We start from the raw sequence: 15,788 nt of genomic DNA, 5'->3' as shown, positions 1-15,788 counted from the left end.
TATTAGGACTGCATGGAAGAAATAAACCTGTTCAGTGAAAATAAGCTTCATTTGAAACAAATGGGTGATCAGCTAATCAAGGCTAGCAACAAGAGCCGAGTTGCAGAAATAGATGATAAACTCAACAAAATCAATGATCGCTGGCAGCACCTCTTTGATGTCATTGGAGCACGGTAAGAAAATTATTTTCAATGTTTTATGTGAGATAAAAGTCAGAGGCTTGTGTCCTTTACCTTCAGAAACAAAGTGACATGACTTTCCAGTTAAGTTGGAATTTATTACTGAGAGTCAAGCTTAAGGGAGTGCTTTTCTTTTTGTAATTTATTGCTGTATCATGACACCAAATGTCTTAATTTATCCAATGGTAGAGGGCAGGGTGTAAGAATTCATATAAAATAAAATTTTAATGATGAGAGCTTTGTAAAAAGAATCAAAATGATCTCTCCATTCCATGTATTGAATTGCAACACAATTTTAAGGCAGTTTGGTAGGAGTTCATTTGGGCTTTTTAGGAGAGCCTCCTATTTTAACACAAGCCTCTCTTTCACTGTATGTCTTAATGCACAGAATTTAGGAATGGATTCCATTCTGTCTCTGTAGACAGTCAGATTTATATGATAATGTTCCTCTTTTACATTCACAAGTGTTTGAAATTCCATTTAAATACCAGTGCTATTTCTTTACTCATTCTCCCTCCTAAAAACAACTGGAAGACCATATGAGTTTCTTTTAAATTCAGGATTTTCTGTATGATGGTGAAGTGGAAAATAGTATCAGTTGAAATTAAAACCAAAACTTGTACAGTCTAGGCAACAACCTCCTCTTAATGGATTAAGCATCTTTATTATGCTTGACAGAGTTAAGAACATCATGATCATTTCAGTATTAGCCTTACTGAGACGATCCCATTTCATTATTATCTCTGAGTTTCTGCCACAGCTTGGGAGGAGGATGCTGGGCTGGTCTTGCCTCCTGCTGAGTTTATTGGTAATCCAGAAATAATAAAGCTAACACCAAGTTAGTATTGGTCTCAACTTCTCTCCCAAGGTTTTGTTCTGCCTGTGATCACCCCTTCTGGGCTCTCAGCAACTCTGTTGTTCAGTTAAATTTGGGACAGATAATGCTGGTGGTTATGCTGTGACAATGTAGTGCTAAGTGTGCTGGGCCTTAATCAGGAATGAGATCTGAATTAATGGTGACACACGAGCTGTGAATGATTAAGCAGAAGCTGCCTTCTTAAGATCTGACACTGCGGATAGTTTTGCAATGGTTGTCTCAAGGTGTCTGTTTTTGATCTGGTGTAGGAAAGCAAGCTTCACTTTAGTAATAGCACTTTCAAAGCTTTTTTATGATAATTTTTTGTTCTGCTGGTTGTTAGTTTTGCATTGTAGCAATTTTTAAGTGCAGATTAAAATGCACTGTTTTAAAAGTGAGGTAAGATGGCACATTTCTGGTAATCTTTAGGAAAGCATGCTAAAGAACTGATGGGCCAATTAGAGAGACATCTGGCAACTGTATTCCAGTATTCTGTAACAAGAACTTGTCTACCTGGTATGTCTTAAATGTTTACCTTCAGGCAAGTGTGCAGTGGTGCTTTGAGGTACATTATTTTGGATTGCAATACTGGGATAACAAGGCTCCCAGTATTTGGTGTCTAAGTGGATATTGCAGCTACTGGGGAATTGATTTGATGCTTTAGGATTGTTCCTGTGGTCTTAATTGCAAAATGTCTGTAATATGCCAGCTTCTACTTGTGATTTCCACCAACTTGGTGCTTAGGACCAGGGTAATGAACTGGAAGCACTTGGCAAAATGTGATTTTAAGCAGCTCCCTTGGTGGCCCAAGATGATCAGGCAGCCCTGTGGGCTCTGCTGGTGCCCTCTGAGTTAATACTAAGAGATGTTCAGCATATGGCAGTGTTTTGCAGCACCTCTCCTCACCTAATCCACCTTGCTGGGGCAGGCTCTCAGCTGCTCAGTCATGAGTAACCATCAGGCCAGACACTCACAACAGACTCTGAATACACTCCTAAGAGTTTATTTTGCCCTGCTATAACCTTCCAACTTTCTGCTTTTAGTTTGCTGCTATGGTGCTGGCTTGCCACTGAGATTTTATCCCTGAAGGAATTAAATTAGACATTGGTTGACTGAAATGTCCACCTCACTCAGAGATGTGCTTTGAGGCACTCAAGATGAGGTTCCTCCTGTGCTTTTGAGTAGCCTCTCTCAAGCTCAGGGTGATGGTGGGGAGGCAGCAGCTCAACCCATCACCAGTGTGACACAAATTGAGCATCTTTGAGGGAGAGCAGAGAGGAGCAAAGAGCCTTGGGCTGGAGGCAAGGTGACCTGCAAGTGTGGGTTGTGATACCCATGCTGACAGACTCTCTCCTTCCTTCTCAGTTGGCTTTTGCAGAAACGTTAAAAAAATTTGTATTGAGGCTGTGTTGAAAGAACACATGTAAAGGATAGTGGCAGAATTTTGTTGTCCCTGGTAGGTGAAGCCATTATAGTCCAGAGATCCTCTCACAGTGCGTGGAGAATGGAGGGAATTGGTACAGGGGCTGTGCCTCCAGTGCAGCCCTGCAGAAGAGACTGGAGCACTGCACAAGTGCTGCCACACCTGCAGAGCTGTGCAAAGCCCTTTTTATTGGGCACTGCTTCATTGCTTGGGGAAAATAAGAGGAATGGAGGAGATGCTTCTGGGAAGGAGTGTCAGGGGCTTGGAGGGTTTGAGGGTAAGGGAATGCTCCTGGAGAGAAGTGACAAATTTTGGCTGTGATGCAGAGAAAACCATGTCTTTCTCCTGAAAAAAATGTTGCATGTAGGAATTTATTTTCACAGGACATCCATGAAATGAGAAGGTGGTTTTGCTCATGGCTTTTCAGGTTAGTAGCTGTGGCAAGTAAAATAGAAGTGAAAATTTTCTGACGTTTCAGGTGCCAAATCTGTGACCACTTGAAGCTCTTTTTTTGACAACTGTTACAACTCTAACAGTTTCTGTTAAACACACAATGAGCTGCTACCTTGCATCTGGTTCCCAATGGCCCACTCACCATCACAGGGGCAAGGACCAAATTTCAGTATGTTTTCATGGCAGGTCAAGACTTGGGAAGGGGTGAACTACAGAGCCAGGCACTGAGTAGGAGGAGAAAATGTATATTGAATAGCTGTGTGTTCAAAGCCAATTCTTCGTTTTTGGGCATTGAATCTGTCTTGTAAATGGGCACTTTTTGATCCTTTGGTTCAAGAGTGAAAAATAACCTGTATCCACAAAGGACTCTAATTGAGATATATTGCCAGCTTCAGTTCTGTGGTTGCTGTCCCTGGGACATTTGTAAGATTTTATCTTCTTTGCAGTGCAGTGTATGGCTGTGCGATACCAACATATAACCAAAGCAGCCTGGAAGCCAATGCATCAATGCAGAGAATTCCTCCTGATAGCTTATTTCACCTTTTTAAACCAATAAACGTCCTGGGACAGATGGGCAAATTAGGTGAGCTCCCCATTTAGTCCTTGAAGTGATTCTCTTAGTTCATGGTGACAAGCTCAGATCTGCCATATGGCTGCACTTGCAGGACTTAACACTTTCATTATCTGCCTGTGCTCAGCCTGTGTGGTGACAAAAGCTTTGCCTGTGCGCTGCACCAAGCCACCGTCTGGCTGCAAACTTGTAAGAGTCTCAAAATGTTAATTTTCATGGGATAGAGTAACCATCAAGGCATTAGCATGCCAGGAAAGGAGAACAAATGAATTCTGTTCAGCTGAGAAGATACTCTTACCACGGGAGGTTTGTACTGACCTCTATGTTGAAGGATGGAGAATACAAACTTACTAATACTCAGACAGGTAGGGTTGTGCTGACTGTAAAGCTGGATACAAGAAATCTCTTGCTTTTGTTACTGAAGCAGTAGGAGGAGGAATGCACAGGCTGCATGAGGGTGGTAGATAACCAAAAACCCATGGAGTGGGATTTACATCCTCAGTATGCTCTGGAGCAACCCTCCTGGGCCATGCATTAACAGGCAAGGACCAGCAAGGAACTGTGTTGTGCATGGCCATGTTCCCTTTCCTGAGCCATCCAGCACTGATTCGAACTCCTCACTTTGCTTCCCAGCCCGCAGGGAAGGGGATGTTTTCCTTCTGTGTTGCTGTTAGTGCCTGCAGTCAGGCTGGAGGAGCACCCCACCGTGTCACTGGAGGGTGTCTGCACTGCCTGGGGCTGTGCAAAGCTTTGGGTGCTGCTTGAGCCTTCATTAAAGCCACCAGCTTCATCAGGGGCTCTCTCCAGGAGTTTTGGGTCTGCAGACCAGTCTCTGCAATAGCTGATGTTGCATTTCTGTACCTCTGGGCATCCTGCAGCTCTTGCCACTTGCTGCCAAGCTGTGCAAAGGGGATGCTATTTCTCAGCTGCTCTGGCTACAGGCACACTGATGTGTTTTCTTACTTTGTGGGTTTAGTCTTTGTGGAGAAAAACAAAGTTTTTGTGTATGAAGCAGGAATGGGTTCAAATGACTGTGACCTTTAAAGCAAGCATGAAAGTTCAGGGAAGCAAGCAAGGTCAAATGTGCCTTCTCATTCTTTTAATTGCAACTATCCTTGGCAACTGGGTCTTTTCCCTGTGTTTGGAAGCTGCCGGCATCATTGCGTTGTCCAAGAATCTTTAACTGCCACTCTCAAGTCAGCCTTTTCCTTCCTTCTTAGAACTTGGAAGATTCAAGGTGTTTTCAGTTCATTTCCTGCATACCCTGGGGGGGCTAAAATTCCCAAACAAACTGAAATTTCTCAGGTTGCAAAAAAAAAAAAGGGAAGGACTTGGAGCTCTCCAGTGACATCACCTTGTGCTGTGCTGGGGGTCCAGGGAGGCTTTATGGGGAGTGCAGTGAGCTACCAATTCCCTCTCCTCCCTTGCACCCTCACTGTGGCTGGGTTGCCCCAAAAGTCACTTCAGCAGCAGCAGGCCTCAGGTTATGGGTTTGGGGAGCAAGTGAGTTCACAGCACACCCTTCAGCTAGTCTCTATTTAATTTTCCAGCACATTGGTTACCCTTTGGCAGGGCAGACAATCAGGCACCATGTGTTGGTGTGCTGTCCTACCCTGTGGCAGCTCACAATCAGTGTGGGTGCACTCTGGGTTCAAAGGTCTTTTAAAATTGCTGCAGATCAATATTGCATGGCAAGGGAAGCAAAATATGCTACAGGGAGGCCTCTCCAGGTAAACAAGATAGCAATGTCCAGCAGAATTGTGCTGGTTTGTGGAAGTTCCACTGTAAAATCTCATTCTTGGGTTTGTTATTTTTTGGTATACAAAATATGTGGATGGTTGAAATCTCACTCACAAAGTGCCTGCTTTCTTTCCATGTTCTCTTTGTCCTTTGAGGATTACACTTCTCTTCAGTGTAAAAGCTGTGACAGAATTCATTATTGTCTCAGGCATGATGGTTGGGCTTATTTTGGTTATGCAATGTGTGCAGGGAGCAGGGGAAGCTGGCAGTGCAAGGGGAGTCCTTGTCTCTGCACACCATCTTCACTCCCAGTATCTGCCTACCCGCAAAGCTGGGGGTTATTTCCCCATTTACTCAGGTCAACCATTTCAAATGTGGTTTTGAACCAGTCTGGACAATAAACCGTGGAGGTTACTGGGCATGATTTGCCTGTGCAAATGTCCAAAGCCCTCTCACAGTGTGCTGTGTCCTCGCAGGGACTGTGTGTTCTGCCATGTGAGCCATCAGCAAGTCAGTACAGGTCTGTGGAAAATTACCTGAATACTGAAAAAACCTTTGATTTCAAAATCATTCTTTGCATTTTTGGTGGGATTATCACAACCTCTGTAATTTTTTCCTGATTTTGGCTGGGTGGGGACTGGCTTGTAAGCCAAGGTTCTCTGACTTCCCACTCTGTGATCTCTGGCAGTCATAACACACAGAAATCATGACAGTGTGTTTTTCCACAAACGAATGATATCATAAATGAAGATTAGGGGTTATTTTGCCCTCTGGCATAACAGGCTATTTGCAGTGGAGGCCTTCTGCCTGGTCTGGAAGGTTAAAGAGAGGACAGGTTAGTGTGTGGGAGATTTAATTCCTACTTAAATACCTGGGATGTAATGATAAAGGCGAAAAAGCAGAATGCAGGGGAAGTAAGGATACATCTTTGTGCGTGCTGCCTGTGCGTGGATGTACGTGTGCTCGTTTTTTTGGGTTCGCTTCAGACTGACTCTGCTGCAAATCATCCGGGTCTGAAGCTCCAATCCCTCTTTCTCCCGAGAAATGAGCACCGCATCCACCTTTCTCGGTGCCGGAGGCTCCAACCCGCAGCCTTTTTGTCACCAGCCGCCCGGCGTGCGCTTCCTCCTCCCGTGCTAATAATTCTCTCGTGTCAGAATAAAGCTCTCGTGGTTTTGTTCTGAGGAGGCATGCGGCCGTTCGCCAGGTAAAATCCCGACGCAAAACCTAAGGGTTAAAATAAGGGGGGAGAGAGAAAGAGCTCCGGCGTCCCCCCAGCTCGGGGTCGGGGAGGAGGAGGACGGGCGAGCCTCCCCCCCACAGCCGGGATGCTAAAGCGGCGAATAAATAGGGCATCTGCGGAGGAGGGGTTTCCTCTGCCATGCCTGCCTGGTCGCACAGACGGTTCCCCCCTTGCAGCTTGGGATTTGCAGGCTGAGGAATGGTTTTGCCGTGCGAACCGTAAGTCCGTGTGGGTGCGCGGTGCCGGTGGGCTCTGGCGGAGCGGCGGGGCGGGCGCGATGGACGCGCTGCGCCAGCGCCCCGCCGCAGCTCGGACGGGCGCGGCGGTGGGAAGCAGGCACGGCAGCGGCAGGAACAGCGCTCACGGGCCCCCGGCTGCCATCGGCTGTGTCTGGGGCTGGCACCCGAGGCGGTGACAAGAACCTTCGGGCTCGCCGGCGGGGTGACGCGAGGAAAGCCTCCCCCAAAGCCTCCCCCGCTTCTCGCTGCGCGCACGCAGCCCGGGGCACGGACCGGGAATGGCCTCGCTTTCCCTGAGAAAGGCCTGAGGTTTGCCTGGGGCATCACCTCTCCCAGCGCGGCTTTTGTCCCTCGCACGGTTAAGCTCCCCTTGGACTCACTGAACAAAGGTTTCCTGGGCTCTGCGTCTCATTTGCTTCGCCGCTGGTAAACAATCCTGTCAGCTGGCAGGGCCATTTCAGCCCCTCCTCCTCCTCCAAAAGACATGCACGGAGTCGCCTTTTCTGATGACATTTGCCTTTGTGAAGGAGAGTTTGCAATAGACGTTTCCCGTTCTTTCAGACACTAAAATTTGAATGCTGCTACTTACCTTATTTGAGTTCCCCCCCCCCCCCCCCCCCCCGTACCTTTTCCTGCAGCATTTTGACAGCTAAAGCAATGCAATAGGACATGCATTTTGTAATTCTTTTTGTTTGTGTGAATACATTTCAATCAACCTGGAAGCTCCTCCTACTGCTAGGTAATTCCTGAGTAGTTACTACCAATATACTGTGTATTTCTGAGGCTGTGCAGTGATTCAGCCTGAGACAGTTTAATGCTTTTCTCTTGTAACCCAATGCTGGCAACTTCATTGTGGGTATTAAGACCCAAATCCAATCTCGAGTCAAGTCAGTTAGTCCTTCTGTTCACTTTTGCAGCCAGCTTGTAGTTATAATCTCCTACTTTTGTTCTTTTTCTGCCTTTTCTATTGTGGTGTAAAGATTAAAATATTTAAAATCTGGCTTTGCTTGGCTTATTCCAGGCAACTTAAGCATGTGTCCGAGTGCTAATCAGGGTGGATTTTTTAGCTTGGCCCATTGCAAAGGACAAGACAAATCTGAATTTGTTGGGGTTTTTTAAGATCAGTGGTGATATTTTTATTGGATTTTTTTTTTGTATTATTACCTTTTTTTAATTTTTTCTGGAGGCATGTTGAATTGTGGCAGGTGAGTTCTCAGTGGGAAGTGAACAATAGATAAGTAGGCATTTTTCCTGTAAACAGTAAGTTTTTCCTGTTTGACCAATCTCAATTAACTTGAGGATCACACTTCATAAAGAAAGAATTCAGTCAACACTGGTGGCACCTTCCACCCTCTGGAAGAACCTGTAAAAAGTACCACTTTTCTTTGCTGCAGTTGCACTTTTAGTGCTGTTAATTCACTGTATGTTGCATGATTGATCTGGATACCTGGATCTGGCAGGAAGTTTTTGCCCCAGGCTTGGAGGCTTGCACTGTGCACTCCCACCCAGCTTCCAGAAGGGCTGTGTTTCCCCAGAAGTGGTCAGGATACAACTCAAAAGAGTTCATGGAGTTTCTTTCATGCAAAGATCAGGTGATTTGTAGGAGTATTTTCAGGGTGCAGTAGGCATCTGAGAATGGTGGTTGCAAATGAAGATTTTTGTTGATGTGATTAATTAGTCTGTTTCACTTTTTTTCTTTGAGGTGTAGCTAGAGAAATGGCAGTTGCCTGTGACTTCTGTGCAAGCTGAGGATGCTCATGTTTTTTATCAGTTTACCTCTTATTTCAGTGTAGAGCCCTGCCCTTTTCCTTGGGCTCTGTGTCTGCTGACAGGAGCAGATCAGCCAATGTGAGTGTCTGGACAAAGCTGCCTTCCCATTTATGCACTGCACTGGTGTGAATTTCTCTTAGGTTTTTGTTCTTTGGCTGCTTAGCTCAAGTTTGAGATGAATGGCTTAGAGCATTAAGGGTGTTTAAATGACTGGCAAATGCCAAATTCTATCAAGAATAAATAACAGATTCAATTACTTAATTACAGTGGTGTTTCTAATGGCAATTGCTAGGAAGTAAATACAAGCTTTCAGTTCCACAATGATCCTGTCTTTGAGACTGTTGCTTCTGGTAACACTAGAAGATCAAGATCCTCATGGTGACATTCATAACTTGAAAATCAGAGTGGTTTCTAAGCCAACACAATATTGGAGTGATGGTGCAAAAAACCACACTTGGATTCTAAAACTGCTGCTTTTAATTTTTTTGAATGTATTTTCAGTCATAAATACATTTATTTATAGTCTAATATCCTTTGGTTTTGCTTTGGACTTCTTGGCTGTGTTCATCTGTGCACGATGCAGACTGAAGAAAGAAGTTTAGCACCCTGTGAGTTTTTCTGTAATGCAGCTTAGGGATGGAAGCAGGTGGATAGAGGCAGAGAAGGGAGCCCAGGGAGGCAGAGATGATCCTGAGCAGCACAGTAAGCTCTGGTCTCAGCAGGTCAGCTGTGCCATCAGATGGTCCCAACATGTGCATGTCTCCAGAGCAGCTGTGGGAAGCATCACAGGATATGCAGGAAGTGAATTGCCACAGAATAGAGTCAGGGACAGGGCAGAGATCAAGCCTTGCTTTCCTCCTGACTGGCCTGAAGCCATGTAGAGTTGATAATGCAACAGTGTAGATGTTTAGTTCAGACTCTTCCATTCTGTGCTCAGCACAGAGCCTGTATTGTCCATCTCTCCAGGGAAAAGTGTTCCTGAGTCACCTGCCTTTGGAGGGCTGCATACCTTGGGAATTACTGGCCCTGCTGAGCATCATAACCAGCCAAAATAACTGATGGGGACAGGGCAGAGGAAGAATTAGTTCTTCTGGGTAAAATAACTGCCAGCCCATGACAGCACAAGAAAATGATGCAAAGACATGTTCATGGAGTACCACTTAATATAAGCAAAACAAGAGCACAAGATTCATACAGCATCTATTTGCTTGAAACCCAGATGCTGTCTGCATACAGGGTTGAACTTGGGACCAGAAAAAACAGTTGTTAAGAAAAGCAAGAGCAGCTAAATGCTTTTGTCATCCCCTGGTTTCCTCTCAGCTGCAGCAGTGGAAGACAGTCTGTGTAAAGGCAGGTGCTTTGCACCAGTGTCAGCAGCTTTGTGGGTGCAAGGCAGGAACAAGGTGGACCATAGACTTGTGCCAAATCCTTCAGGCTGGCTTGCAGGCTTGCATCAGTCAGACAATATTAATTTTACTTTTGGAGAGTGCAGAGTTGCTAAATACCTGCCAGGAGCTTCAGTGTAGGACTGTGTTCTTCTCGCCCTCCTTGTAAAACAACTGAAAGTACTGCCTGGTGCTTCTGGGACAAGGGGTGGGGGAAGTTTTCCATACTGCTAATCTATATGAGACCCTAAATTTTCTGGCATTACTCTGTAAACAGTAGGACTGAGCAAATCCAGCAGGATCATTCCCATATCTCCTCCATAAGTGCTTTACCTCAAATCAAGTGTCTAGCTGACATGTGTATCCTCTTTGGTTACCTTACAGTTGTTAATAAGATCAGTTGTTGCTTACAGGGTGGTATATTCATTATGGATTAGGTGTCCTGCATATCTTCTGTCATTGTATCATCAGGCAGTTGCAAAAGCCATTCATTACAGTTTGGACCACTCTCCTCTAAAACTTGCCAGGATAGCAGGCAGCAGCACAGTGGGCCAGGAAACTGTCCAGGTGCCCTGTGTGGGCACTTCTGTCCCTGCCTGCATCACATGAGATCACATCCCTCACCCTTCCCCAGTCCCAGCTTGCACAAGACCTGTGTTGCCAAGTACATCAGGGCTCAGCTCAGACCCCTCAACAGTCCCTGCCTTTGGGGACGTGCAGTGAGCCCCTTGTACAAGCTGTCCTTGCAGTCTGCTGCTGGTTTTGTTTATGTGGTGACAGTTCCCAGCCACTGTGGCCAATGAATGGGAAATGCTTCAGCCTTTTCACAATACAGACTTAACGTTTTGTACTGCACTTGACTTAAACAATTGAGGCTCATCTTGATAGTTGTTGGGATAGGCAGTAGCTAAAGGTTTCATTTGTAAGTTTGCATTTTAGAAATCACGTGCAAGGTTTAAAAATTTATTCTAAGGCACAAGAACATAACTAGAGCTCAGGAGAACAGCACAGGGAAACAATGCTGGCTAAGTGGGCTCTCCCTAAGACATGGATGGAATGATTTCATCTGACTTTAGGGTCCGCAGTGTTGATATTTATAGTACTGCAGGGTAGACCGTTGCAGTTCATGGGAGAAATATGTGCTTTTTGGTACAGTTCATCTCATGATCTGGATGTTTAAGACAGGTCTGATATAAGTAATGATTTTTTTTTTTCTCCATTATCTACCAAGGTCTAGATGACAAACTCTGAAATAAGTCTGAAGAGATAAGTGTCACCCTGGTGTTGTCTTTTTAGTAATTTTTGTTGGGAATTGCAGTAAATGAGAATTTCAAGAAAAATTTGATACCAGTGAGGTAGTTCACCAGATATTCCTCCAACACATGGAGACAAATTTGCCAAAATATAAAAGCATGCTACTTGTGTAATTTGAGGGGCTGATATGGGGGTTTGACATGGGAATGAATATGCTGCTAAGGCTGGAAGTAAAAAAAAGTTTGTCTGAGAGCTGTGCTACAAACAGCTGTAAGAAAGTAAATGGTCTCACTGGTTTATTTGCTTGTCCACTGCACAAGTCTCCCTGGCCACTTCGATATTCTCCCCAATCAGGATTTTTTTGTTGTTTGTTTGTTTTGTTTTGGTTTGGTTTTTTTTAATTTTTCACCTGCAGGAGAGTCTGGCATATCTCTGCATGTTTGTGTGGTGTTTAGATGAGCTTTAATGTTGTGGTGCTACCAGTTCTATAGTAGCTGTTGTTCAGGCCTTCTCCTCTCCTGTCAGCATCCAGAGGGTGCTGAGGCCCTGGCACAGGTTGCCCAGAGAAGCTGTGGATGCCCCATCCCTGATATGTTCAAGGCCAGCTTGGATGGGGCCTGGAGCAACCTGCAATAGTGGAAGGTGTACCTGCCCATGGCAGATTGGAGCAAGGTGATCTTTCAGGCCCTTCCAACCCAAACCATCCTGTGATTCTGTGATTTTTCCAGGGTGTTGGACTGGTTTGTAGTGTGGTTTGTGCAGATTTTCCTTCTCTTGGCAGAGTGGTACTTTTTTGATTAGTGTGAGTCTGTTGGTTGCTGAAGATGATACTGAGCAAAATCCACAGCAGGAAAAACCAAACCATAGATACCCACTTTAGTTTAACTGTGTCAAATGATGGTACAGATTTCCACTTAGATTAATGTCCAGTGCTCCCTAGCAGATGAAAATTCACCTTGCTTATACAGTTTCATTAAAACCTACACCCAAGACCTGTTTGCAGCTGTAGAGCAGGGGCCTGCTGAGCTAGTTTAGGTAGATTTTGACTAAAACACGGCTCTGATTTACAGGCAGCAGCTTGATGCGACATGGCTTCATAAAGCCATGCCTGTCATCACCTCCTGCCAGCATCCTTTCCACTGATTGACCATCTTTGTAACAAAATGTTCTTCCTGGTTTACTTAGGGTGAAGAAACTGAAGGAAACATTTTCTTTTATACAACTATTGGACAAAAACATGAGTAACCTTCGCACCTGGTTGGCCCGGATTGAGTCTGAGCTTTCCAAGCCTGTTGTTTATGACATCTGTGATGACCAAGAAATCCAGAAGAGACTGGCAGAACAGCAGGTGGGAAATAGCAGCAGCCAGAGTAAATAAGCTAAATTTCTGCTGATTGGTCCTGGTATAAAATTACCTGTTTCTTTTCCTTAGTGAGCCCTTCTGACTGTTTACTTTGCATGGTGTGTTCCTGCCAAGATGCATTACATGGAAAATTTTTATTTGCTTGCAGTAATTGCAGTATGGTGTTGAATTGCCCCCATGTCTCCCTGCTCCCCTTGACCCAAGGAAAACATGCAAAATACAGCAGTTCCTGAAGACTAGGCAGGGCACAGACAGTGGGCAGAGTACATGAGGATGACTTGGACTGACAAGGTGTGAATGGTGCTCTCTGCAAATAGATGGGATTCGATGCCTTGTCCTTACTGGCTCTAGTTCTTGTCCCTTCCTTGCAGATAGCAGAGCAAGCTTAGCAGAGCAGGATGCTTGGGCTTTGGAAGGTGGATTTGTGCAGACACACCTTTGGCTGAGGTTTGATCAGAGGCAGGCTCTGAAGATCCCTCTGGGCTGGGGGAGCTGGCACATGAATCCTGCTGAGACAAACAAGTGTGAACCAACTTCACACTGCCGGGTGTTGGTGGGCATTCATCCAAGGCAGTGGCTTACCAGGGCATCTTAGGAGAGGAGCTGGATAGTCCTGGAGTAAATTTCTCTAGCCAGCAGCCAGGCAAGGAAAAGTACAGACTTGCAGGTGGAGTCATCCTTTGCTCAGGGCTGTGCTGTAAGTCTGACCAGGTTCTAAGTGTTTGGCTGTCATCTGGCCTTTGTGTTAAACAGCAATACTTGCCCAAAAACTATAGATCAAAAATACGTCTGTCAAGTTTGGAAGCTTGGAAGCTTTATGGCATCTGCCTTTAGGAAAACTTACTGGTATCCTTCCCATCCTTTCCATCTGTTCTCTCTGGCTTCTGCTTTTGTGTCTAAGGATCCCTGAGTGACCCAGACCTGGAGGCTCTGGTCTCTGCTGGTTGGTGTGGCTGTGCTTGTACTCATGTCCCAAATGTGACAGGAAGGGCCAGCTCCTCTGTGACAGGATTGGAGGTGGCTCCCACTGACTGCTCTGCAGGAGCTGGTGAGACACCAGAAGCCTTGGCCCAGCACCTCTCATGGTTTCACCTGCATGAAATCATGCAATGGTCATGTAAACAACAAAGAAATATTTTCTTCTCATTCAAACCTTTTGCATTCTCAAAGGTTGTGATAAATTGCCAGGCAGAGCAGAGCATGGAGCACAAAGGAATTGTGTCCAGACTAATTTATTTTTATTATGAACATTCAAGCTTCAGCTGACTATAAGACCATCATTTGCTGCTCAGAGCTACTAACTCCTTAATTTTTTTGGATGCTGTTTTAAATACAGACCTCTGGGCACCTCTAGTAGCTTTTTAGCAGTCTGAGTATGAGAAGACTGTGCTGACTAAAAAGACAAAAGTAAAAAGAAAAGCTGCTTTTGTTCTGCATTAGTGAAACATTTGTCTCAATGAGACAAGTAAAAAGATCTTTCCTGGTTTTACATGAACGATTATTTCATTAAGAGCAGAGTAATGGTGAGAAATATGCCCTACAGGCTTCTTTTATTTGACATCCATGACTGCATGAGCTTTACCTGTGGAGTCTTGAATAAAGAAATCTAAAAGCCTTGTGTATCCACAGGGATGTTTTATGGCATGTTTGTTCAGTTAAAGGGTGAAGATTACAACATGAATAATATTAATTTTAAGATTGCAAAGATGTTTCACTAATGCAAAAATGTAGCAGTGTGTAGTCTGTTAAAGCTCTTTGGGCAATGCTGTGCAGAGTTGAAGGAATGGTACCTCTTGAGGCTCCATGTATGTTCCTCACCCTCTCCCTTAGTTTGTTATGTTTGTCTCACTTCATGCAGTCAAGTCATTTGGAAAACATCAAGGATTCTGTCTAGGCTCTTCCATGAGCCTAGGCATGGCCTGAAGCAATGAGGTCGTGTCAGCAACATTACCAAAGTGCAAGTTAGAATCAATTTGTAGGCTGTGATCAGAATTCTCATTTTCACTAATACCTCTGTAAATCCAGTGGAATTTAATGAATTCAAAAGACACTCCCCAGGTACCAGTAGTGTGGCAGAGCCTGCTCCCATCTGTAGAGCCTGTGTTGAAAAGACACTGATGCATCTTGCTCAGTAAATATGTGAATCCTTAGTAACCTGTAAATAATTCTCTTGGGTCTCCTTCTGGCAGTCTCATCTATGTAAGGAATTTTGCTTCTACATTCCTTAAAGCTGTTCATTACTACAAATCCCAAAAGCCATATTTTGGCCATTTATGGATTTATGGCTCAGCCCTTGATTCATGAGTGATTCTCAACTCCTTGCAGCTTGTTGACTTCTGGGAAAAATCTTCCTTCAACTCATTTTGTATTTACTACAAGCTGTGTTTATTTTGGAGGGATTTATTTATTTGTTTGTTTTTGGTGGGTTTTTTGGTTGTTTTTTTTTGTTGTTGTTGTTGTTTGGTTTTTTTTTTTTTTTAGTCTAGAGCAAAACCAATTCTGCTTCATCTGTTGACTGAAATCAGTAACTACCATTTAATGGGAACTCCAGTTCACTTTTGTTAGGAAAATACTCATTTGTGTTTGTTGGTCTAGTGTTATTCAAGCAAAAGTCTCTGTATCCTTCAATAGAAAAGCCAGAAATGGGTTGAAAAATTGCATTGTAGTGGCTATAGTCATTTTATTAATATTTAAAGTTGGTCACATAGTGCAGATCTACCTTTTCAATAAGAAATACTTAGATAAGGCTTTTTTTGTCTTTCAATTACACTGACCTTAGGAGTACTGATAGGTACAGGAGGAAAGGCCAGACTTTAATGGAGGTGGAGGCACTGGAAAAGAAACCTGTAGTGTGGATTAGACAAAAGGTCTTTGCCAGACCCTTTAAAGCAGTCTGCCAGAACAGGAGCCCTACAAGAGGGATTAAGAAAAGTAGTGTAACACCAGGTACTTGTGTACTGTGCTTGTGTTTCATGCCGCAGCTGGTGCTCAGTCACTAAAATGCACATACTGCACTAAGAGTTCTCTGACAAGACTTTCAATGTAGTAACCTGATATGAGACAGTCATCTTGTGCTGTCAAAATTAATAAGAATTTATTTATGGTATTGATAAGGTTTGGATTTTGAATGCACATTTAAATTGTCCAGACTATTAATGAGAAGATTGAGTTTAGACTGAGACACCAAAGGTGGGCAACCCCTTTGTTAGTTCTCTCCTGACCTGTGTCATCTGCACTGCTCATCCTGCAAGTCTTTTTTAAAGCTACATCAGCTTTTCCTGACACGGGATTTGCTCTTTCCCCATCCTCTGC

General features: G+C 44.4%; 1 protein-coding gene across 8 annotated transcripts in view; it reads left to right on the top strand.

Annotated features, from left to right (window-relative positions):
• SYNE2 (spectrin repeat containing nuclear envelope protein 2) overlaps positions 1-15,788 on the top strand; it is a 179,345-nt gene that overhangs the window by 147,606 nt on the left and 15,951 nt on the right. For all 8 annotated transcript variants that reach the window (XM_085580893.1, XM_077783923.2, XM_085580894.1 and 5 more), the window contains 2 exons: positions 7-173; positions 12,299-12,461. In XM_085580893.1, coding sequence (XP_085437019.1) covers positions 7-173; positions 12,299-12,461 — 330 coding nt within the window. The remainder of the gene's footprint in view (positions 1-6; positions 174-12,298; positions 12,462-15,788) is intronic.

The sequence above is a fragment of the Lonchura striata genome, chromosome 5, assembly GCF_050655825.1.
Source record: "Lonchura striata isolate lonStrDom1 chromosome 5, ASM5065582v1, whole genome shotgun sequence".
Lineage (NCBI taxonomy): Eukaryota > Metazoa > Chordata > Aves > Passeriformes > Estrildidae > Lonchura > Lonchura striata.
This window is presented reverse-complemented; position numbering and strand designations above follow the sequence as displayed.